General features: G+C 37.8%; 1 protein-coding gene across 14 annotated transcripts in view; it reads right to left on the bottom strand.

Moving 5' to 3' along the window:
* ADGRV1 (adhesion G protein-coupled receptor V1) overlaps window positions 1-26,257 on the bottom strand; it is a 597,366-nt gene that overhangs the window by 331,910 nt on the left and 239,199 nt on the right. For 11 of the 14 annotated variants that reach the window (XR_012413865.1, XR_012413864.1, XM_005557361.4 and 8 more), the window contains 7 exons: window positions 22,993-23,136; window positions 20,285-20,459; window positions 18,001-18,136; window positions 14,729-15,834; window positions 10,661-10,778; window positions 9,607-9,778; window positions 3,034-3,276 (listed from right to left, as the gene is read on the bottom strand). Coding sequence is in view for 11 of the 14 variants with exons in the window: in XM_005557361.4 (XP_005557418.3) it covers window positions 3,034-3,276; window positions 9,607-9,778; window positions 10,661-10,778; window positions 14,729-15,834; window positions 18,001-18,136; window positions 20,285-20,459; window positions 22,993-23,136 (2,094 nt within the window). In the remaining 3 variants the exon portion in view is untranslated. Of the gene's footprint in view, window positions 1-3,033; window positions 3,277-6,294; window positions 6,413-9,606; window positions 9,779-10,660; window positions 10,779-14,728; window positions 15,835-18,000; window positions 18,137-20,284; window positions 20,460-22,992; window positions 23,137-26,257 lie in introns of those variants that run through there. The other 3 variants (XM_065546496.1, XM_065546491.1, XR_012413866.1) reach the window with 3 other exon arrangements.

Here is a 26,257-nt window from a genome sequence, read left to right as displayed (position 1 = left end):
TGAGAAGGTGGAGAAAACGGAACCCTCATATACTGCTGGTAGGAATGTAAATTAGTACAACCACTGTGGAGAAGTTTGGAGATTCCTCAAAAAACTAAAAATAGAGCTACCATGTAATCCAGTAATTCCACTCCTAGGTATATACCCAAAAGAAAGGAAATCCTAGGGACATACCCAAAAGAAAAGAAACTGTATCGAAGAGATACCTGCACTCTCATGTTTGTTGCAACACTATTCACCACAGTCAAGATTTGGAACCAACCGAGGTGTCCATCAACAGATGAACGGATATTGAAAATGTGGTACATATACACAATGCAGTACTATTAAGCCATTAAAAAGAATGAGATCCTGTAATTTGCAACAACATGGATGGAACTAGAGGTTATTATGTTAAGTGAAATAAGCCACGCAGAGAAACACAGACATTACAAGTTCTCACTTATGTGTGGGAGCTACAAATTGAAACAATTGAACTCATGAAGACGGGGAGTAGAATGATGGTTACCAAAGGCTGAGAAGGGTGGTGGCGGTGGGGTGGAGGGGGTTGAAGGAAGTTAGAATGGTCAATGAGTACAAAAAATAGTCAGATAGAATGAATAAAATCTAGTATTTGATAGCACCAGAGGATGACTATAGTTAACAATAATTTATTGTACATTTAAAAATAACTAGAAAAGTATAATTGAATTGTCTGTAACAAAAATAAAGGATAAATGCTTGAGGTGATGGATACCCCATTTATCCTGATGTGATTATTATGCATTGTATGCCTGTAACAAAATATCTCATGTATCCTATTAATATATACACCTACTATGTACCTACAAAAATTAAAAATTAAAAAAAACTGGTATTAATTCATTGCCACAAACATTCTCTACAAAGCCCATAATCTCAGGGTAGTGTGTTTATGGGTCAGGGTCAGAATAGGGTGTGTGTGTGTGTATATATATATGTATGTATGTATATATGTGTATATATGTATATATGTGTGTCTGTATATATATATAGAGAGAGAGATTTGTTATAAGAAATTAGCTCATGCAGTTATAGAGGCTGAGAAGACTCAAGATCATCTGCAGGATGATTTCACAGGCTGGAGACCAAAGTCAGTGGTTCCAGTTCAAACCTTATGGCCTGAGAACTAGGAGAACCAATGGTGTAGTTCCAGTGCAAAGGCCAGCAGGCTTGAGACCCAGGAAAAGCCAATGTTCCATTTTGAGTCCAAAGACTGAAAAAGCCACTATTCCAATTCAAAGCCTATCAGATAGGAAAAATTATCTCTTACTTAAGGGAGGGCCTGGCTTTTTGTTCTATTTAGGACTTCGACTGATTAAATAAGGCTCACCCACATTATGAAGTCAATCTGCTTTACTCAGTCTACTGATTTACATGCCAATCTCATTCCAAAAAATAACCCTCACAGAAACACTCAGAATAATGTTTGACCAGATATATGGGCACTCTGTGGTCCAGTCAAGTTGACACGTAAAATTAACCATTATGGTAGGGAAAACTGGAAATTCCTAAAAATATATTGTTCCATAAATAAGTGCCCTTTATGATTTATACACTAGTGACAGCATGCATTTTGCAAAGAATCACTTATAAAGAATCTATAAAAGATATAAATATATATGATAGAGATGCTGGCCTTCAGATTCTTCTTTTGGCAACTTCAATTTCCCTCTCATCTGACTGAGCACATAAACTCGCTTAAGATGTGCCTCAAATCTCTTTTATCATCTGTTTTATCATCTCCAGTCCTCTTTCTTCCATTCTACAAAGTAGTAAGTTATGACAATACACATTTTATGGGAGAAGAGGAAGAATGAAACAGACTTTCTATAATTTGTCTTCTATCTTAAATACTCCAATAAAAAAATACTCGAGTCTTCCTACTGTAAATGAACATACTTCTCTTTGTGCTATTTAGAAAAGACTTTATTTCTAGGGTCTCATATAATAGAGAGTTTTCTTTTTGTTTGCTGAGCTGTGGACTCTGTCATAAAGATAACTTTTACTGCCTGGCAAACTTCCAGAACAGCTTAATATCCACAGCTTGAGGCCTATTCTCTCATCTTGACTCATGCAACTGCTACAGCATACTGGCCACATACATGTTCTCTTTTATGCACAGAATGTCCTGTTTGTTTGAGTCACCCAATGGTGACACAACCAAGCAGGTACTAAAGGGAACTTTTAATGAAACTGTGAAATCTTAAGGCCCAAGGAGTCATCTGGTTTGGATTCTTGAAACATGGGAAATAGAAGAGCTGTCCAGAATGGTAGTTTTCAAATAGTGGGTTTCCTGAAGTTACATAAAGTAAGGGGAACAAAGAGAGGACTAAGGTGGGTCAGCTATGATCCTAACAATCATGCTTCAAGCAGAGTAGAGATACATTTTTGCTTTACTATATTAAAGTTTCACTGCTAAAACAAAAGCAAAAAATAAGGCTGAAAGGTGTATGGTATTGTTGGGGCCAAGCCCACGGTGTGGTGACTTAGTGTTATGCAGCATTGGAGTCCCCAGATAGCCTCCCTGTCTTTTATCCAACCTAAGAGGATGGATGTGAAAAAAGTGACAGCGAGGCTTTGTGAACGCATGGATGTGAAGAAGTGTAAAGATCAGCTAGTACTGGAGGTTCTGAAAAAGAAAATTTTCAACTGTTTTGGATACAAAACATAAGAAGATCCTTACTTTCTGCTTCTGGCCTTACACAGTTACATTCTGAAGAAATTTTAACTCCCTAGAGATTTTATAAAACAGATTTATGTAAGATATAGTTTGCACTGTATAACCAATCTTGTCAAAAGAGAGAAAAAATAAAAGTCTGTCATTTTAAAACATGATCTGTTACTGATGAGTGAAAAGCTGAGCTGTTTCAAGGATAAAGCTTAATGTAATGAACAAAAAGTGAATTACGATGTTATCCTCAGAAAATAATGTATCAATTATTCCGTGTCATTACTCTAGCTGCAGTTAAAGAAGAAAACCATAACGTGTATGAGTATATATTCCATGCTTACCTGGGTACTAAAGTTAACAGACATCATTAGTCCTGTCCCAGAATCTCTGGCCACCTGCAGACTGATTAAAGTGGCCTTCTTGTGAGCCACTGCCAGCCGAGAACCCACAGAAAAATACACGAGGCTTTGAGATTCATCACTTTGTAAGATTTTAATCTGTGCAAATCTGGCGCTGTTATTTATTGCTGCTCCAGCGGTAGCTTCATATAGTTCCACAAAAAAATACACTTCAACCTGTGGTATCTGACAATGAGAAAAAGGAAAAAAAAAAGAACTATTGCTAATATATTTCTATCTGTAGATAGTTCTGATATTTAAAAATTGTATGATTCATACACATTATTAGAGAAATAAATATATAAATCTAGAGATATATTCTGTAAATTATGGAATTAAATTCTTAGATTATCATGACATTTATTTTTTGGTCTTTCTTTAAAAATACATTCACTTTCTCTGGGCGAGCTTCTTACTAGAAAATCAATGTCAGGAAATAACCTATGTATACTATGATCAGCAAAAAAATAAATTAAATGTATTCATACCACAAAACACTATAAAGTAGTTAAAAGGAATAAACTAATTCAATATTTTTTAACACAGACGCATCTCAAAATATGACAAGTGAAAATATCAAGCTGTATAATGATATGTATAGCATGATACCGTAAGGGTAAAGTTAAAACTACACAAAGCTTAGTATATTTTATTAATAGATACACATTTATGTAAAGTTTTCTTTTTTAACTACCACACTCTGACGGCAGTTGCTCTGGGTGGAGGGTTTGGGTAGGGGACAGGGCAGGGAGTGGAGTTGGAGAATATTACTGGGGAGAGGGAAAAAATGGATTTTCAATTTTGTAAGGTTTTATTTTTCTTTCATTTTTTTAAGTGTTTTAAATAAATATAATCAAATATTTATAATAGTCAATTCTGAAATTTTATGTATTTTTCAAAATTTCCCAAAATTCAGTCTATTGTCTAAATGTAGTCTACTGGTTGTAGTTTGCTAATGTTTCACCTTAGTTCCTTCTCGATAGTCTCAAATAATTTATTTTCTAAAGCCTGAATTCAATTTTATAACATATTGGCAATCACCTGTTTTTACTAATGATTCACTCTTAACAAAATCATCCACGAGTCTTAGTAATATTGTTACCTTCCCGGCATAACTCAAAGGAGCTAAGCTGATGCCTTTATAACTGCAGTAACATTGTCTAATTTGATATAATGTATCATTTTTACCTACCAGCAACTGCCATTATGTTTTGTGATCATTTTAATGATAATTATTACATCATGAAATGATACAACGAACCCTTCAGAATTATCCAAGTGTTTATAAGTAAGTTATATCTTAGTCACAGCATAAATCAACTTAATCTCCTTTTGTTTTCTGAAGAAATATTTAGTTTTTCCTATGGCATGTATCATTCTTTACTGTTGCTGATCAACTGTCAGTCAATATTGAAATATGGAAATAATCATACTATTTCCACTTTTGAGAAACTACATTTGGCAAACACAATAAACTAAAGCACTATCAAAGTATAGTAACTATATTCAAGATCTAGTATGACCAAGTGAGCTTGAATTCAAAGTAGTTTCTTTTAACTAAGGATTTCGGTATATTATTGTCTAACAGAGACTTTTACTTATTCTCTAGTAAAATATTTCTTTTTCATTGTGATGATGATTAGAACATTACGTACAGCCACCTACAAACAAAATAATGTTACAATCTAAGTAAAGAATCATCTGAAATTGAAGAGTGTACAGATGGGTGCCTACACATCATTAGACTAGTAACATAAAGAGTCTTCCAGTCTTAGAAATAAACAGTCTATTGAAACAACATTTCTGAAGTCTCATGAGAAATCAAGACTCATAGATCATATGTGAACCTCCCCAGACTCCTAAAAATGACAGAAACCTCGTAAGAGCCCATTCCATGCGTAATTCCCAGCAGGTTCTTTTCCTGGTTAGGTCAGAAGGGTCCCAGGATGATCTTTTGCCCTAACTAGTATAAGATGATTTTTCCAAGGACCAGAACTGTTCAGCAATAGAAAAACCAAAGTAACAATGAAACAATACTTTACTTAAATATTTTTGAAAATATTTGCAACAAATATTTAAACACTGGATTTAAACAGACTTTGTGGTTAAGAGCATGCTTCCTAAGTTAATTGTTAACCTTTCACATTTCGCTAATACAGAATCATAAGATAAATCATCAGGAAAAGGGGAAATGGACTGAAATTCAAGAGATGAGTTATAATCTTGGCCCAGTAATTGAATTGGGAAAGTCACTTAAATTCTTAATAATTCGAAAGTGAAAGTATTGAAAAACTGCGGAGATGATAATCTGAGACAGGACAGAGTCAAAAAACTTTGAGTACCAATAGACTGGATTGAGGTAAGGGACACTGCCATTAATGAATGGTGTTGTAGGCGTCAAGCCACCCAGCTGCCAAGGCAAGGGACCGAGGGCACAAGCTGTGCCAGTACAATAAAGAAAATATACAAAATAAGAGTAGTTGTACTAGAAATAGATTATAGATATGATGATATATGAGTATTGTTAATCATCAGTTTGTAGCATTACTCTTTAATCCAATATTATAATAATCTTTGCTCTACAATTATAACCTAGGAAAAACCAGAGCATACAAAGAAGGAACTAAAGGGGCATGGTGAGAAGCGACCAGAAGACAAGAGTGTGAGCCCTTTGTCACGCCTGGACAGGGCCACTAGAGGGCTCCTTGGTCTAGCAGTAACACTAGCGCCTGGGAACGCAACTGTTACTTAGCTGACCTTGGTCTAGCAGTAGCATCAGTGCCTAGGGAAGGCACCCGTTACTTAGCAGGGGTGTTAGAGAAGACTCTTCTCCACCACCTCTTGTGGAAGGCCTGACATCAGTCAGGCCAACCCACAGCCATCCAGAGGCCTGTCTCCCTGTGATGCTGTGCTTCAGCAGTCACGCTCCTGTTTCACTTTCATGTTCCACTCTGTACACCTGGCTCCACCCTCTAAATAGCAGTAGCAAAATTAGTGAAGGTGTTAAAGTCTTTGATCTTTCTGAAAAGAGCATACAAGAAATAATGATGTAAGCTGTCCTCTCTCTCTCTCTGCCTTGGCTACCTAACAGGGAAGGGCCCCCTGTCTGGTGGACATGTGAGTCACGTGACCTTATCAATCATTGGAGATGACTCACACTCCTTACCCTGCCCCTTTTGCCTTGTATCCAATAAAGAACAGCGCAGCCAGGCATTTGGGGCTACTACCGGTCTCCACGTCTTGGTGGTAGTGGTCCGCCGGGCCCAGCTGTCTTTTCTTCTATCTCTTTGTCTTGTGTCTTTATTTCTATGATCTCTTGTCTCTGCACATGAGAAGAAAAACCCACAGATCCTGTAGGGCTGGTCCCTACATGATGTAATTCTGTGGATGCATTTGTTGTGTCTGCAATATCTGTAACCCTTCTATCACTTGTGTTGATGTAGTTATTACTCAAGTCACTGCATTCCCTTGGGCTCCATCTCCATCCATTCTGAATAATCACAATACTCACCATCTCTTATGAAGGGCCAACTCTGCCGAGAGCTGTGCTAAGAACTTCTTATTCATTATTTTCTTTATTTGCCTCACAGCCATATTATTAACCCCATTAAACCTGGGAGGCTCAGGAAGGCTGAGCAACCTGTCCAATGTCACCCAGTTAATTGGTAGAAGAGTTAAGATTTGAACCAAAGTCTTCCATTATCAGAACCCTAGCTCTTATACTGACTCCAGTGACTCCAAGAATAAGTTCAGGGCAACTGATGTCTTTCCTTTGACAAAAAATGAAGAAGATGGTGTTTAGGTCAAAAGTCTAGCAATAATTGGGGGGCTCTACTAGGACCTCCAAATAATTTCTCAAAGCCCACTACAGAAGAATATTGTCACAGAACATGTGTTGTTTATATCATTAGGTTTCAGTTTATCTGACATAAAAATAATTTGAACTGGATGAGTAATAAGTTCCCTTCTACTCAAAGAAGGTAAAATGTTAAAATGTATGGCAAAAGTACTTTTTAAAAAATATTTTTCCATTTTCATGAGAACATAATCATCTTCCATCTTCTCTCTTTTCAAATTTCCTCTTAATGAAACTAGAGTGTATATTAACCTTGCTTGTACCTTGCCTTTTAACAGGTGAAAAGATAATGAGGGAAAAAATGTCTTGAAAATTAGCTGCTTCTCAAAATGTAGAAGAAAACTCTATGATTTGAATATCATATGTGAAAGAGAAAGAAGAGGTGCGAGTAATTTTTTTCTCTTACCTAACTGAAACTATTTGATGATGGGCTCAGCAGCATTTCTCTAGTTAGGATAACAAATATATACAGATAGCACCCCATGTATTGCATGCAACATTCCCTTACCCCTTAATTATATATTCTTCTGCAAGGAGGGCAAGCTCCGAGGAAGCAGTCTTCCCTAACCCCATCTATACTTTAACTTTCCTGTTTCTCTTTATTCAGCTTCCCCAAGCCCACTCCTGATGGCTCTTCTCGTCTCTCTTCTTAGAATTACAAGGTTAACATCTACTGTACGAGACAGATGTTTAAAGTCTAGTGAAATCTTATCAGTATTCTAATTCACCAAAAATTCTATTCGAGATAAAATGCACAATATAATTTTTAGTAATGCACGTATGCAAAACATATTTATGGAGGATGTAAAACCACATTCTAATTTTTGAACGGCTAACAGTTTTGTAGTCTATATAAACTATGCATAAGTTGTAACACTGCATATAACTGATAACTTCCATAAGAAACGTACAGATAATGTTTTGTAAATTTAGAGAATCAACAACTCCAACTAGAGGTTTCATGGGAGGCTCCATGGAGAAAGTGGTACTTTGATTAAGAGAAAGCTATAGTTAAGAAATATGGAGGCTGGGCACGGTGACTCATACCTGCAATCCCAGCACTTTGGGAGGCCAAGGTGGGTGGATCGCTTGAGGCTAGAAGTTTGAGACCAGCCAGGCCAACAGGGTGAATCCCCGCCTCTACTAAAAATACAAAAATTAGCTGGGCATGGTGGTGTGCACCTATAATTCCAGCTACTCAGGAGGCTGTGGCATGAGAATCGCTTGAACTCAGCAGGTAGAGGTTGCAGTGAGCCAAGATTGCAGCACTGCACTGCAGCCTGGGCCACAGAGCGAGGCTCTGTCTCAAAAAGAAAATAACAAAAAGAAATCTGGGGTTGAAAGAGTTGATGGAAGCATAAAAATATTTGGAAGAAATGCGTGAAGAAGGGTTTAAATGTTTTCAAGTAGAATACAGTAAGTCTTCACTTAACCATGACAGATTCTTGGAAACAGCAACTTTAAAGGAAAGGACATACACTGTGCAGCAGGAACTCAACTGTTGTTTATATCAATTAGTCTATGGTAAAACTGGTTTCATTATACAGCACATTGTTTCACATAAAGTTGCAGTTTCCAAGAACCTATTGAGTACGTGAAGTGAGGACATACTATATGATCAAATGCCTTGAGTACTGAAATTTCAGTTCCTCATTGTCAGTGTGACAGAAAGTTTTAGTAGGTGATGATAACTCAAGAAAAGCAAAAAACAATGATGTGATATGTTGAACTACGAAAAAAAGAGTGGGGATTCAAGACCTTAAGGAAAATATATTTTCTAGCGCTACCACCACCAGAGTGGCCACAAGAGCAACACATTTGCCTGCATCAACTTCCCTGCATAGCTCTAGTACATACATATAGATCTCTAAAATCTTTCTGATCAAAGAAATCAAGTCCTTTGACACTAGTTAATTGGCTGTCTTACATTAGGGAAAAAATCAAGACAGCTCTAGAATACTTGTTATTGCTATAAAGCAAGTATGCTTCCAGATATTTTTAAAGTAATACTGAAAAGACAAAAGACCAGCATAATAAGACTATCAGTGGCCATGCCATGACTATTTGAATACCGAAAAGAAAATCACTTAGTAAGTAACAAAAATTATTTGAATTTGAATTTATAGTGATACTGAAAGAAGAAATGTTATCATTATATAAAAGAGATAGCATGCAAGATAAATATGATTCTAACGGTATATACTTAATATTTTATTAATTTTAATGTGTAGAGTTAGCATATCAAGACACATCTTTTATTAAGCATGTGTTCATTTATTAAGCAATGATAAACATTTTTTTCTTTGTATGTAAGTAGGAAGGCGTTAATAAAAAGAATTGTGAAGAAGACATTTATTTCAAGAAAAGGAAAGAACTGTACCAAGAATACAAATAAAAGAAGTGAAACCTACATGGTTGTTATTTTACAATATGGCAAGAAACAAAAAAATAGAAAAATGACAAGTTTATTTAGAAAATTCATAATGTAATCAAGTCTGTCTAAAGTTTGTTGTCGGCAAAGAGATTTAGAGATTGTGGCTAAGAAAGACACAAAGAATCTCCATATTAACAATGTATAAGTTTCAATAGTGGTTTTAAAATGATTAATTCTAAAGAAATACAATTAGAAGTTGACACTAATGTGTGTCTTCATTTCTTACCTTCTCTGGTTTGAGTTCGATGCTGATAAAGCATTTTGTTTGACCCGTTGTACAGGTTGTGGTCCCTGACACAGACCGAAGTTCCTCCACCAGGTTTACCCCATCCTTCTGGAGCACGACAACTGTTTTGTTAAGTGTGACTCGCCAAAAGACCTTGACATCTTCAAAGGCCCTGTGAGCAAGAAACCCACCCAATGCCTTAACAGAGGGTGTCATCCCCATGTCTAATAGAGTTTATTATCACTGTGCCAAATGGTACCTCTTCATCCAAAGTATAGCACTTACTTTACCATTGATGATGCTGAAAATGACCAATTTTCCTCACTACAAATGAGAGAATTAAATTAAGCCTCAGGGCTTATGTGGTTTTCTTTGACTACATTCCATTCGATAATGACTAAGTATCCTGATACTCTATATAAGGAATGTAAAAACAAATAATATTTTTCTATTATGTCCAAAAGATGTGAAAATGAGAATTACAGGGAGTTCTTAAAGGCAAGTAAATGTTCCTCATTTCTCTTTTAAAAAGAATTTTTCTAAAGAAACAACACTTCCACTCATAATGGTTGTTTCTGCAAAATAGGGCAAAGGGAGACTTACATTCTCACAGATTTTTTAGGCCCAAAATGGAAAATGTAATATATACACATGTGCATGTGTGCATGCCAAGCACATGTATGTGATTAGTATCCAAAGATGCTACTATACAGTTTTAAGTTGCAAATAAAATTTTGGTACTCCAAGTTTTCCTTACAGGAAAATGGTATGTATGTAGAGTGAGCAGGTAACAGGCAGTAAGATGAAGTGATGACCTACATAGTCTGATATTTGTATGGTACTTCATGAAGTATAAAACACTCAAGGTAACCCTAAGTTATGATCATAAACGAAGTATCATAATCACAGATTAAGAACTACAGCATCTGAAGACATGCCAAATTCCACACTACTTCCTTCTATCTTACCCTGCCTCTACCATTGTATGAATTAAAATTGGATTTATACAGACACACAGAATGTTACATCTTCCACATACTATATATATACTTACCTGTTTGGCTGTCTTGTGACAATAAGGTGCAGTCTTCTCATATCAGCTCCTTCCCTGAGTTCTAGTCCACTCTGGGACTCCTCACTGAATCCTATGATGCCATTGTGAATGTCACTCCCTGAAAAAAGAATGGAGGGCTATAATATATTCAAGAATTATTTAAAAGACCTCCCATGCTCCACTAATCTTGCCAGCTCACATGGTTTAAAAGTGAGAAATTCACAAGTGGTGAGGGGAGCTAGAGTTGTTAAAATATCTTTATTAAAAATAAACTAAACCGTGATAACATCAAGGTGGCTGTTTGGGAATAGAAGAAAAGAATAAATAAATAATCAAATCCCACTCTTTCCCCTGACACACATATTCATTTTTCTATTAAGATCCTACTTTACATTTGACAGTACTTGAAATTTTAGATATTTATCTGTTTTAAGACTATATATCCCCCACAGAATGTAAGCCCTACTCGAGCAACAACTTTTATTCACTACTGTATCCCCAGCTCCAAGAACAGAACTGAGCATATAGTAAGTGTTGAATAAATCTTTGTCAAATAAATGAACTCTGCTCAACGGATTTACCTTCACATAAGAGGTTTGACTAAAAGACCATCTATGCTACCCATTAAGCTATTTGCCCCACAACAAAACAGAAATATTAAGGAACTCCTGAGCATCTCTGGGTATCAGAAACTTTGCTAAGCAACACTTGAGGTTAGAGGTACCATTATACTTAAAAAAAAAATGTTTAAACTGGAACAAAACTAGGGCCCATACTATACAGAAATCATCACTTCAAATTCTAGGCAGCACCTAAACCAGCTTCTCAGACTAGAGAAACACCAGTGCACAGCTCTGACTGCTTTCTATTTCTCCATGACCCAGTTTTGCATTGATCCTAGAAGCAATGATCCTAAAGCAATCAGCCTGAAAAACAATGTGTATTAGTTCATTTTTATGCTGCTATAAAGATGCTAGCTGAGACTAGGTAATTTATAAACAAAAGAGGTTTGATTCACAGTTCTGCATGTCTGGGGAGGCCTCAGCAAACTTACAATCACGGTGGAAGGGGAAGCAAAGCACATCATATATGGTGGCAGGAGAGAGAGCAAGGAGAAGTGCTGCTTTTAAACCATCAGATCTCATAAGAATTCACTCACTATCACAAGAACAGCATGGGGCAAACTGCCCCCACGATCCAATCATCTCCCACCAGGTCCCACCCTCGACACACGGGGATTTGGGGGATTACAACTGGAGATAAGAATTGAGTGGGGACACAGAGCCAAACCATATTATCATGTGTACCCATCACCCTGAAACCTGATTCCTGGCATTCTAAGGAGACAGAACTTCTGAAGTTAGGGAGTAGGTTGGGTTAAGGAAACAGGAAACCACTGAACTGTCCTGATAGGGAAGAACTAGTAGTCATCAGCCTCTGGACCATTTCCCTGGTCTTAAAGTAAATGTGGAGCCCCTTTGTTAGGGACATGCAAGTGATGGGTTACATTTGTCCTAGGATCTCATGTGTGTTTTGTTTCAGACTGCCAGTCCTCATCCTCACCCATTAATCACTACAATCACTTCGTAACCTGGTATCAGAATCCGACATTGACTTTTTATCTTTGGCAGCAATTGTTTTCTTGTCACCTTAAGTGAGGATTTGGGCTCTTCAAGTAGATTACAAGACTATCACAGCAGAACCCTCATTTCCTTTTCCAAGGCAATAGCAATTAGCAAGATTCTAATGAAAATAACACTTCCCTTGTCACATTTACAATAACAAATTTGATTTCAGATTTCTAGTAAGATGATTCCAGACTGATAATATGCCAATGATCGAAATCAAAACTAAATAAACTATTTTTTCCCTGACTTACTCAGAAAGTTTGCTCTAAAATCTAAATGTAAAAAGATTATAAAGATGGGTGGATGCAGCAAAATTAATTATCCAGTTAAGTGAGAAATATTATTAAGAAAAAAATGCCAGATAGGGAAAAGATGAGGGCAACATTTGCAAGTAAAGGAACTTAAGGTATTATGACCACGTGAATGTGTCTGGTGGTGTAGTCAGGCCAATTACATCACATGACGTTAGTGGTAGCTATGGCAGGGTGTCAGTCATTTGCAACAGGTGTGTGATGAGTGTGCCTTATGTAGGGAAGGTAAACATCACAGAATCTCACAGAGCTCAGCTGACTTACCATTTGCCTGGTGAGTTAAAACTAAGCTCAGAGCTGATGAAGGAATAGGCACTGGTAGGCTATATTATCTCATAAAACAGGGAAGCACTTCCATTCCAGTTGGTACCTAACTTCTGTCCTGAGCCCCCCTCAAAGAGCCCACTGCCACTTCCTTAACCAGGACTACAAGACCTCCTCGTGATCCATTAATTAATGGAGTATCGCTTAGAACAGCAAAGAACCTCCAGAAGCCATTTTAATGGGCCTGGCCGGTGCCAAACTAATTGTTACATGTTTTAACTATCAGCCCTGGTCATATTCAAATAACTGTAATAAAATATCTGTATCATAGAATGAGAAGGAGGATGCTGACTGCCAAACTAATTTTAATAGAAATATATAGATGGTATTAAGCCAATTTGAATCAAAATCAGTAAATAACTTGTAGAATAGAATAAGAATTTACAATACACTACATAAACTGTAGAAATAGGAATAAATCATACTAATTGATGCAAATTTGTAGGTTAACTAAATGAGATAATGCTGAGCATATGAAAGGAAGTTAAAAGACTGCAAAATTATGACTGAATTAAAACTGAGTGACTAAAATAAAATATGAACTCCAGGAAGCATCAAATCTCAAAAATATGTTTTGAGGTCTATTGCACAGAATGGTGAATACAGTTAATACAGAGTACTGTACATTTCCAAGTTTCTAAGATAGTAAATTTGAAATATTCTCACTACAAAAAATGTTGGAGATAATGTACATGTTACTAGCTTGATTAAATTATTCTACACTGTATTTATAAATCATAACATCATTACTTGTACCCTTTAAATATGTATAATTATAAATTGTCCCTTTACAATAAAATATAAAAATGAAAAAAGAATCATGAGATAGCCTGTCACTAACTCATAAAAGGTATTGACATGCTGATGTATTTCATTTGAAGAAATACAGTATGATTGCAGGCCGGGTGCCGTGACTCATGCCTGTAATCCCAGCACTTTGGGAGGCTGAAGTGGGTGGATCACGAGGTCAGGAGTTCAAGACCAGCTGGCCAGAATGAGGAAACCCCGTCTCTACTAAAAATACAAAAAAATTAGCCAGGGGTGGTGGTAGGTGCCTGTAATCCCAGCTACTCGGGAGGCTGAGGCAGAGAATTGCTTGAACCCAGGAGGCAGAGGTTGCAGTGAGCCGTGATCGTGCCACTGCACTCCAGCCTGGGCAACAGAGCAAGACTCCATCTCCAAGAAAAAAAAAAAAAAAAAAAAAAAACAAGAAAAAAAAGAAATACAGGATGTATTTACAGAGGTAAACTGCAAACTGTCACAAAAAGATTGCATAAGATACCTGAGAAACAAAAAATAATTAAATTTTTAAGCTATTGTAACATATATATGCAATAGTATGATGGCTATATCATCTACATTGGGTCAAAAGCAAAACAAAACACAATAGTTTAAATCTATTTGGTAACAGAAAAAAAAAAATTTCCTGCCAATGAGATCTTTGACTTTAGGATGGATTACTGAAAGTGGCTGGTAAATTTAGAATGAAGTTTCAAAACAGGATAGGCAATCACGTGTTTGGATGATTAAATTAAATGCTCTTTATATTGTGAAAGTATGGATTTATAGATTGTATTACTGGCTCTGATCTTAGTGACATTTATAGTACATTAAATTACAGGGCCCTCAGAACAGCACATCTTGAGTTCATGTCATGGGTCCATGCTACAGAAAAACAACATTTTAATGCATTCCTATGAATAACTTAAGTACTTCACCTTCTATTAAATTTAAGCTAGATTCATCTTAATACAAATTATGTACCACAAAAGTACATTTTTATCTCCATCATTTCAAAGATATACCTGTAATAATAACCATGGCAAAAGCTGCAAATCCAGTGTCATCCTTCCCCTCCACAATCTGTGCTCCCCCTTGAGGGTTTGTGAGAAACACATAGAAGAACTCCTGCCCCTCGGGCTCATCGTCATCCAAAATTTGAACTGATACTTTACGTTCTCTTTCTCCATCTAAGAATATAAGGGTAAGAGTTTGTTCTTCAAAGTCTTCTTCTTCAACTGCCCACGTTAGGTTGGAAATCCCATAGATACCATGAAAGGGCAATGCATTTGGTTCCTTCTGAGCATGTCTTTCACCGAAAGTTTTAACTGTTATGCTGACATTGCCAGTAAACCCACCAGTTCTTCGGATAAGAACTTCTGCAGTGTTGAATACGCCATTCTTCATCTCCTCTTCAACATAAACAATGGATGGCCCAAGGCTGAATGTTCCATGAATGGAAACATTGGCAGTTACCGTGGCCACATCAGGCTTTTCAGACACAGCAGGTGTGCCATGAAGGGTGACAAGTTTCTCAGGGATGGCAGATACACCAGTTGCCTCAGTAACAATGGCAACCACATTGGTTGGCTGCAGAATGGTAGTCGTCTTGCTTGTGCCGAAGTATGTGGTGGATTCAGTTTCTACAGGAATGAGAGTTGTGTCAACTGCTACAGCCACAGTTGTCACGGGGAAGGAAACATCCATTCCTGCCAGGTCATCATTATCCAATATTGTGATCACTGCAACACTGAAATCTAGATTCAGGCGTGGGCTCCAACTAACATCAAACTTTTGTAATCCCCTAATTTCTACTGAAGTAAGGTTAATGTAAAAGAATTCTTCTATCTCAGAAAGCTGATCATTAATAATGGTTATTTCAAAATCAACCTCAGTTTGGAATTTTTGAAAAAACAGTTCCCCATTCTGAACAGGCTCAAAATCTTCCAGTGGCTTGGCGCTTCCTGCAGTGGTCTGATAAGAAACTTTAATAAGATCGCTGTGGAACCCAAATAGTCTTTGTACATGTAATCTGATCATCTGTGTATCTTCTGACACCATGATATTTCTTGAGCTACTGGAAAAGTGGAAGATGCCCATCGGTTCAATTTCAGCAACGATGAAACCTGATCTGGGAAAAAAATTAAATCAAGAAGAAATTGATTTTAAAAAATAGGAATATGACTGTAGAGATTCATCATTCACATATTTAAAATTCTGCTTGTGAGGGCAGTAACTTAACAATGAAGTGCCATTTCAAATTCCATCAAACCCTATTTATTGATAAGGGCACAAGAAATGTAAGAACAGGAGCTACAAAAGCAGGGACAGGACCTAACAAGTCTGAGCTAAATGAAAAGCTCATAGGTCTCTATTGTATTTCTCCATCATCCCAGAGCAACTGTCTGAGGGATCTGAAAATAGAGGATCAGTACAAGGGGTACAATATTACTACAATGTTCTGGACCTCTGCCAGCTTTCTTATCTACCAGACAGAAATAGTTACTGGCACTAGCAGCAAAATCCTTGCTTCCTTCAGCTGCCAGTAATGGGACTATCCTCTCATGCAAATGTAGCTAAAACTTTGTGTGTGAAGTAGGATAGACACCGATGATAGAATAATTTATCCTCAGTTTTTTTCCTATAGATTTTTGTTGTGAGTTAACAGCTATATCAGAGGTTACAACTGGTGGCCTCTTGGCCTAATTCTGTCTACAGGTATAATTTCTTTTGCCAACAGGTTTTTGGTTTTAATATAAATTTAAATGTCTTTAGGGAGGATTCTTCAGATCCCATCACTCTCTCTTGTCAAGCAGCTAGCACTCACTACATAAAACAGTGGCTAACACCTCAGACAGAGGTCATTCAGCCTGGGTTGAAATCATGACCCCAACATGTATAAACTGTGTGCTTCTGGGTTATTGCATAATCTATCTATGACTTTTGTCATTTATAAAATGGGACAAATAATAGAATCTACTTCGTAAGGCTGCTGGGGAGAGTAAAGAGAGAGACAGAATATGTGTGTGCATGTGTGTGTTTGTGTGTGTGTATGATTTATGCCTGGCCTAGAGTAAGCACTATAAGATTTATGCCTGACCTAGGGTACGCACTGTAATACTACTTGTTGTTGTTGTTTTTGAGACAGAGTCTCACTCACTCTGTTGCCCAGGCTGGAGCGCTGTGGTGCGATCTCAGTTCATTGCAACCTCTGCCTCCTGGGCTCAAGCGAATCTCCTGCCTCAGCCTCCCAAGTAGCTGGGACTACAGGCACATGCCATAACACCTGGCAGATGTTTTGTATTTTAAGTACAGATGGGGTTTCGCCATGTTGGCCAGTCTGGTCTTGAATTCCTAACCTCAGGTGATCGGCCTGCCTTGGCCTCCCAAAGTGCTGGGATTACAGGTGTGAGCCACCACAACTGGCCAAGCACTATAATACTGTTAATGACTATTGTTGCTGTTAAAGCATTTGAATTTGTAACTCTAAAATATGTTTTAAAATGACGAACATTTTAAAAATGGCATATGTATAAAGTCATATCTGATTTCCCCAATGGACATCTCCCACACATAAACATGTATACAAACATACTTGAATACGCTCTAGTTTTCATACTCCCAAATCTTATTTTACAAACAAACCGAAGAACAGAAAGATCAAGTAACTTTCTCAAAGTCACACAGTGAGTAAGTGGCAAAGCCAGGACTAAATCCCTAAGTCTGAATAACAGGTCTGCCCTCTACTGCTCTGGTTGAGTCTATCCCAGAAATAAGGAAAGTAAATTGCTTTTGGCTGGTATGTATTTACCTGCAAATATACTGTATTTGCAGAAAGAGTCACTACAGATACATAGTAAAAATCAATAAAATTAAATTAAAGTCAAAGGGTTACTGATCCAAACAGGTAATATTTATCACCCCACTGTGATGTCTTATTCTTACTTAATCTTATTCTTACTCTTAATCACTTGGAGCAATCAGGTATTTTCAGCTTCTCAGAAGACAGCTTCCTTTAACAAGAGGAGAACTGCCATCATGGCTTTTAGTGGAGATGGTACCCCAGCCCCTATTCTCAAGATGGAGCATGAGGAACTCTCTTTAAGGCAAGCAGTGGGTGGCGGGGCTCCTGAGAGCCGCCTCCCTCTCCAGCATGCACGCCATGTGATGCTCTACACTAAAACTATGTTTGCGTTTCCTTCAAGGAGAATAATCCTTGTGCCTTTTTCTGTTTTGATGGATGAATTCCAGATTATTCCTCAGAGAATTTCTTGGGTGAGAATTAGGTTGGTCTTACCGGAGTTGAGCTCCACCAGGAGCGCTGCTCTGCACTCCTGATAGATGAAGAACAAAGGCCTCTGGCCGACCAGGGCTGGGAAACGTCCACAGGAAAACTCCTTTCCTTTGTTCACCGTGGGAAAATGAAAGGCTCCCTGAAGGAAAACGTGAAAAGGAGAGTAGGGTATTAGTTCTTATCTTAAACTGGGATTTGACTTTTAAAACTGTAGTAATATATTTTCTTATCCAAAATTCAATTATAGTTTACAAAAGGTAAAACATTTTTATAAAGGGATAGGGGAGAGGTAAACTTACAGTGGACCACACAAATCTTGCTGTCAGTCCCTGTTTACTTCTCTCCTTTATATCTTTTTCTTTCCTGGCTCAATGACAAAATCCAATAGTGAAAAGAGCAGTCTCTTGGTGTTAGGCAGGCTTTAATACAGATTTAGTGTCAGGCTTTGGTTTAAATTCTGGCCCCAGAATATTTTTAGGATACATATTGAAGTAGATTGGGGTGAAATATCATAATCTATGTATTTTACTTTAAAATGCTTCAGAAAAAATGTCACAAATATGGCTGACTGTAACAACTATTAAATCCAGTCAAGGCCAGGTACAGTGGCTCACACCTGTAATCCCAACACTTTGGGAGGCCAAAGAGGATGGATCTTGAGGTCAGGAGTTTGAGATCAGCCTGGCCAACATGGTGAAATCCCATCTCTACAAAAAATACAAAACTTAGCCAGGCATGGTGGAGCGAGCCTGTAATCCCAGCTACTCAGGAGGCTGAGGCAGGAGAATACCTTGAGCCCAGGAGGTGGATGTTGCAGTGAGCTGAGATGGCACCACTGCACTCCAGCATGGGTGATAGAGCAAGACTCTGTCTCAAAAAAAAAAGAAAAAAAAAAAATTAAAAATAAAATAAATAAATAAATCTAGTCAGTGAGTTTATGGGTGTATACTGTACTTTTCATTGTGTCTGAAAATTTATTACAAAGCCTCAAAAAAACTAAATGAACCTGTTTGAAGATACAGATCTATTATTTGGGAACTCCTGTTATTTCAGTTGAATCAAGTTAACATAAACTCACAAAAGCGTTTGAAGATTAATGTGATATGTAAGCACAAAATCGTATACACACTCATAATAAGCAATATTTCTACACATAAATCTTTTCATATGTAGAAGTAGTTACTAACATAAAATTTTTTAAAAATCACCCTAAATTGTATGGAGCTATGCATATCACCCAAAGTGACAGAGGAGTAAGGAAGTAAAAGATAAGAGTTTCTGCAGGAAAAAAGGGGCTAGAAAATAAAAAAGAAAAGATAATAAAATATCTTTAACTTAGGGGACATGCCAAAAGGAAAACAAGAGGAGCCAATGTCTCAGACATCAGATTAGGGCACCTATCCAGTGGCTAAAGAAGCCCCAGTATCCAAGGCAGTTATCACACTATGGTGTCTCTCAATCGCGCAGCTAATTTCTCTCTGTGTTCTGGGATTGCTGTTAGGATGGAAGCTGGCATGAAAATGTCATTTTCATTGGCCTAGCCCTCACCCCCCATCTTCTACAGGACTTTAGCTTTCATTCCTTCTTATCTCTCAGTGATGCCAAGATCTTGGGAAAATGAAAATCATTCCCTCCTCTTTGAGAGACTAAGGATCTCAGTCCTCCGCAGGATTCCCTAGGTTTCTTACTGAGTGTAAATGGTGTTTGCCTGGTGACCAAGACCCTGTGAATCAAGGAGGGAGATCCTCAGATTCTGAGCCCATTGGAGGGTTCTTTATAAACTCTCATTATCTAAATTTGCAATGAGCTTTCTATAACACGTTAGAGGTCAAACCATCTAACATTCGCATCTCACTAACTCTCAAAGAGCTAATGGTATACTTTAAAAAATAAAGTATCTAAAGTAACAGCTGCCCTACTGCCAGAAATAGTCAGGTGAACATGGAAATGCATAGAAGAGCTGTACGTATTTTTATTTTTCTTATCACTGTATTTGCCAAATTAGATTCTTAGAATTACTTTCAACAAGCTCCTATTGTATAGATAGAGTAGTTTGCTTAGTGACCCCACTCTTTTGAGGTAAGGCATGAAGTTGTTAATTTGACTGAAAAAAGTTTCTCTCCTTTTCTCACCAAGCAACCTGCACTACTCTGATCACTTAAATATGGGAGTATTGTATTAGAAAACTACATTCAGTGTCCAGAATAAGAATAACCCAAGACAATTAGTGGTCAATGATATCCTTCCAATATTCTACAGGACCCATCTTAGAAAAACTACAACTCACCCAGTGTTGGGGTCATGTTGCCAACAACAATGAATTCAGGAATTTCTAACCCAGGAGCATATCCAGTGGTCCAGGCAACTGACAGAGCACCATATGTGCCCCTCCTAGAAATCATAACGTGGCTTGTGCCGGCAGTGATGTTCATGAGTTGAAAAGCAGTGGAGTCAAATCCGACCTGAGGGAAAAATCATGCTTATTTTATTTCTCTCTAAACCTTCCTGTTTTCTGAGGAATGGGTTAAACGTAAACTTTTCCTTGGTTTATATAATATATATCCTTGTCTTATATTGAATTAAAGAGAAGTGCTTAAGAAATAACATCTCAGATTTTAAAATTTATTTTACTTTATTATTTAGGTTATAGTCGATAGCTTTTTCTTTTTTAATCAAAAGGCTATCTTTTGAATGAACAACATCCAAAAAAAGGTAAGCATAATTATGGTTAAATGAAAGGAAACTATTTTAAATGGCATTTAACAGGACTTGTTCATGGGTCTTTCCAGAACCTCATTTGTAGAACTAAAATTTGCCTTCTAAGATAGAATAGTATATTTTGTCATTTATAAAATAAGCACCATGAACTAGACCTTCTATTAGGGTTCTTTTCAGCTCCAACTTAATTTTATACCTTTTTTTGAAGACCAGAAGACTTCAAAGTTTTTTTAAATACCCATCTCTATCACAAGCATCAAGTAAGATTTTGTTTTATGCGCAGCATTCCCAGGGTATGTGATTTATAGATGAAGTAAGTTCTGAGCAATGAGGAAGAAAAGCAGATTCCTGGCTTCACATTTTGATTTGAACAATTCGGTTTACCTCTTTTGGTCTCAATAGCTATAAATGTGGGATACCATTTAATCAAGAGTTATATATTAAAACTCATTCTCCCCTTCTTAAATTGTAACGAAGAATAATAGAAAAATGTGAGAGGGTTCCGCAGGATAACTTCTGGAGCCACAGAGGAAAAGCAACAACTACTTTAATTTGACTCCAGCCTAGATTCTCTGTTACTGACAGTGAGGCTGTTCTTCTTCTTCCTCCTCTTCTTCTTCCTGTTCCTCCTCCTCTTCCTCTTCTTCCTCTTCCTCCTCTTCTTCCTCCTCCTCTTCCCCCTCCTCTCCCTCCTCTTCCCCCTCCTCTCCCTCCTCTCCCTCTCACTCTCCCTCTCCTCCTTCTCCTTCTTCTTCGACAGAATGTCGCTCTGTAACCCGGGCTGGAGTGCAGTAGCATGATCTCGGCTCACTCCAACCTCTACCTCCCGGGTTCAAATGATTCTCATGCCTCAGTCTCCCCAGTAGCTGGGACTACAGGCGTGTGCGACCACATGCAGCTACTTTTGTATTTTTAGTAGAGATGGGGTTTCGCCGTGTTGATCAGGCTAGTCTCAAACTCCTGACCTCAGGGGATTCGCCCACCTGGGCCTCCCAAATTGCTGAGATTAAAAGCATGAGCCACCATGCCCAGCCCAGTGAGGCTTCTGCTTAGCAAATGCCAAAAGCTTTGAGTGAGCTCATTCTTGCTATATGGCTAGAGGGCTATTTTAAAATGCCCTAGCCACATCACACACACAAACACACACACACACACACACACACACACACACCCCAAACACTGATACGAGTATAGAGTATACACCAAAGACATGAATGTACCATGATGGACTCTAGCCTTGCCCTTTGGGGTGATACAGTATTGTGACAATATGCATGGATAAGCAGTAGGAAATGTTTTACTCCAAATGCATGGTTTTGCTGAATCTTTTTTTTATAACAACCCATGAACAAAAAGACGACAACAAAATTCAAAGCATTAATAAATTCTATTTCTTCATTCGCTCTTAAAGAAGAGGAGGCAAAGAAAAAAAAAACCTCTTCCTCTCAGTTATTTTAAATGCCAGTGTATTCCATTTTAAGATAAAAAGCATTCATTATCCTTGGAGAAGATGCTCAGGAGGGAGTAGCTGAAGAGCATCCCGTAGTGGCCAGAGACTATATCTGCCCATATTCCTGCCCATTCATTTGTACAGATTCCACCTCAGCATCTTAAGACAGGCTTGCCCACGTCACTTCAGCTCCCACCTGAAGGAGCAGGATAGAATTATATCTCACAATGGCTTCAAAAATACACGTTACCATAGCCACAGACAACAGCCTTGTCTTTTTCTTATATTGACAGAATCTGCCTGAAAGGAAAGGAAAGCCCTCAAGTTGTTCTTTGTTCTCATGAGCATTTATGAAGCGATTGGGAAATAATCTTTCCTACAACGACCTCAGACAGAAGATGCAAATACTTAGATACAACCGTATCACAGGATCTGACCATCAACATTTATCTACATCAGCACAAACTCGCCCCAGTAAACCAAAGTCTGAATATTAAAGATAAACATTCACAATGTTAGTACAAGAAAAAGTCTGGAATATTAGTGCTTCATTATAATTTTAATTATTTAACATAAAATACCTCAATATTAGATACATAATATCAAGAAGAGATCTGGACATATCTCTTTTTTTCCTACTGAATGTTGAAAATAGACTAAGTAGTTTTATATAATATATCGGTTACATCTACTGTGATATTCACAGAGTTATTTATATTTAAGAAAATAGTTACTCATGAGAAATGCTAGCTCTAAGAGTCTCCGTCCTTCCTGTAAAAGCTGCTCTCTAGTGGTCTGCTGAGAGAACCACACCCAGGGCCAATTACCTGAGAATTGGCAGCTTTCTCAGAGACTGGAAGGACAGCAGATTTTGCTTCCTGAAGAATTGTTGGCATTCCATAGAAACGTCCACCGACAAGCATCACAGTCACCAGTTGCAAAGTGAAATTAGAGCCCAGTGATAGGAAGACCTATAAACAAACAGTGTCAGTGATTTAGAAATAATTTTCAGAGAAAAATGCTGTTATTTGACTTGAGCCATTAGCATACTACCTGAGGTTGCTTTAGTAGCAAACAGTTTCATCAATATATGCACTTTCCCCCATCACAAAACAAATGACCAGTATGTAAGCTGTGAGATAAGGAGCGGAAGATGTAGAATATAAAAAACTACAAATGGGCCGGGCGTGGTGGCTCACGCCTGTAATCCCAGCATTTTGGGAGGCCCAGGCGGGTGGATCACTTGAGGTCAGGAGTTCAAGACCAGCGTGGCCAATATGGTGAAACCCTGTCTCTACTTAAAAAAAAAAAAAATTAGCTGGGCTTGGTGGTGCAAGCCTGTGGTCCCAGCTACTTGGGAGGCTGAGGCAGAAGAATCACTTGAACCCAGGAGGCAGAGGTTGCAGTGAGCTGAGATTGTGCCACTGCACTCCAGCCTGGCAACAGTGCAAGACTCTGCCTCCCCCTCCCCCCAAAAAAGGAAAAACAACAACAACAAAAAAATACAAATTTTCAAATTTTTCACATGTGCCCAAATGGCTTGACCAATGACAGTAGTCACAGAGGCAGTGTTCATGATGGAATCAAGTGTCAAGAAAACGGAAGGGGCACTCTGGCGAAAGTGTCAGCTCCCATAAACTTGGCAAAACTCACTTTCCTCCTCATCATTGAATAATTACTAACAATTCATCATATTTACTCAAAATGAGTAATTTCAGTATACTAATTATTTGAATATGTTGGATAAATAAAAATTAATGCTATGTATTACATATTTTCAAAATTTTAGAATCCAACACAATGGGGGAATCTGGAATTTATGTATTGATGTTATGCTAAAAGTTATTTTTGAAACTTACAGCACATTTTCCCATAGAAACATTGATCTTGGTAATAATCCCCAAGTTATCTTACAACCTGGAATATTCCCAAAAACTTCGCATATCTTTATTGAATGTAATAAGCAGCCGTTTCTGTAAAATCTCTTCTTTTAAGAGTAATGAATTTAGACAACACATCCTCAAATTTGCAAAATATATACCGTGGTGGTTTCAAATACTGGGCACCATGAGGGTAACAGATGTTTTATTCATTCAAAATGACATTCACTGCATGAATCATGGGTCAAGTGCTAAAAAAGACAAATAAATCACAGAAAAACTTTAATCATATACATCCCACCTCTCCTATAAGAGTGTACCCCTCCCCCATGAAGGTCACTGGCTTGGCAGCTAATGATTTTTCTTTATCTTTATTTTCCAAGAGTGAAGAGCCAGGTGTCAACTTAAAGCACCAGGTCACTTGTGCCTTCTCGCCTAGCTCCTCTGCTCATGGGCCCATCCAGTACACGCAGACTTGTATGATGTGGCAGATCCCCAGGGAGCAGTCATTAAATGCTAAAATGGAACATGAGTTACAGCAGATTTGAGGAAAAGCTGGTTTATCTACAGAAGAAAATAGGTTAATTTAAAAATGAATTTGAAAGTTTTTAGGAGTTGATCGTGTTCTCAATATGCTCTTCCATTTGTGTAATCCAAGACTGTGTCACCAATACCATTTTCTATATTGCCTATCGTTCTTTCTTTATTTTTATTATTATTATACTTTAAGTTCTGGGGTACATGTGCAGAATATGCAGTTTTGTTACATAGGTATACACGTGCCATGGTGGTTTGCTGCACCCATCAACCCATCAGCTATATTAGGTATTTCTCCTAATGCTACCCCTCCCCTAGCCTCCATCCCCTGACAGGCCCTGGTGTGTGACGTTCCCCTCTCTGTGTCCATGTGTTCTCATAGTTCAACTTCCACTTATGAGTGAGAACATGCGGTGTCTGGTTTTCTGATCTTGTGTTAGTTTGCTGAGAATGATAGTGTCCAGCTTCATCCATGACTCTGCAAAGGACATGAACTCAACCGTTTTTATGGCTGCATAGTATTCCATAGTATATATGTGTCACATTTTCTTTATCTAGTCTATCACTGATGGACATTTGGGTTGGTTCCAAGTCTTTGCTATTGTAAATAGTGCCACAATAAACATATGTGTGCATGTGTCTTTATAGTAGAATGATTTATAATCCTTTGGGTATATACCCAATAATGGGATTGCTGGGTCAAATGGATTTCTAGTCCTAGATCCTTGAGGAATAGTCACACTGTCTTCCACAATGGTTGAATTAATATACACTTCCATCAACAGTGGTAAAAGTGTTCCTATTTCTCCACATCCTCTCCAGCATCTGTTGTTTCCTGACTTTTTAATGATCACCATTCTAACTGGTGTGAGATGGTTATCTTATTGTGGTTTTGATTTGCATTTCTATAATGACCAGTAATAATGAGCATTTTTTTCCTGTTTATTGGCTACATAAATGTCTTCTTTTGGAAGTGTCTGTTCATATCCATTGCCCACTTTTTGATGGAGTTGTTTTTTTGTTATAAATTTAAGTTCTTCGTAGATCCTGGATATTAGCCCTTTGTCAGATGGATAGAATGCAAAAATTTTCTCCCATTTCGTAGGTTTCCTGTTCACTCTGATGATAGTTTCTTTTGCTGTGCAGCAGCTCTTTAGTTTAATTAGATCCTATTTGTCAATTTTGGCTTTTGCTGCCATTGCTTTTGGTGTTTTAGACATGAAGCCTTTGCCCATGCCTATGTCCTGAATGGTATTTCCTAGGTTTTCTTCTAGGATTTTTATGGTTTGGGGTCTTACTTTTAAGTCTTTAATCCATCTTGAGTCAATTTTTGTATAAGGTGTAAGGAAGGGGTCCAGTTTCAGCTTTCTGCATATGGCTAGCCAGTTTTCCCAACACCACTGATTAAATAGGGAATCCTTTCCCCATTGCTTGTTTTTGTCAAGTTTGTCACAGATCAAATGGTTGTAGATGTGTGGTGTTATTTCTGAGGGCTCTGTTCTGTTCCATTGGTCTATATACCTGTTTTGGTACCACTACCATGCTGTTTTGGTTACTTAGCCTTGTAGTGTAGTTTGAAGTCAGGTAGCGTGATGCCTCCAGCTTTGTTCTTTTTGCTTAGGATTGTCTTGGCTATGCAGCCTCTCTTTTGGTTCCATATGAAGTTTAAAGTACT

This window comes from Macaca fascicularis, chromosome 6 (assembly GCF_037993035.2).
Source record: "Macaca fascicularis isolate 582-1 chromosome 6, T2T-MFA8v1.1".
NCBI classification, from domain to species: domain Eukaryota; kingdom Metazoa; phylum Chordata; class Mammalia; order Primates; family Cercopithecidae; genus Macaca; species Macaca fascicularis.
Note: the sequence above shows the minus strand (reverse complement) of the source record. Positions and strands in the feature narration are given on the sequence as shown.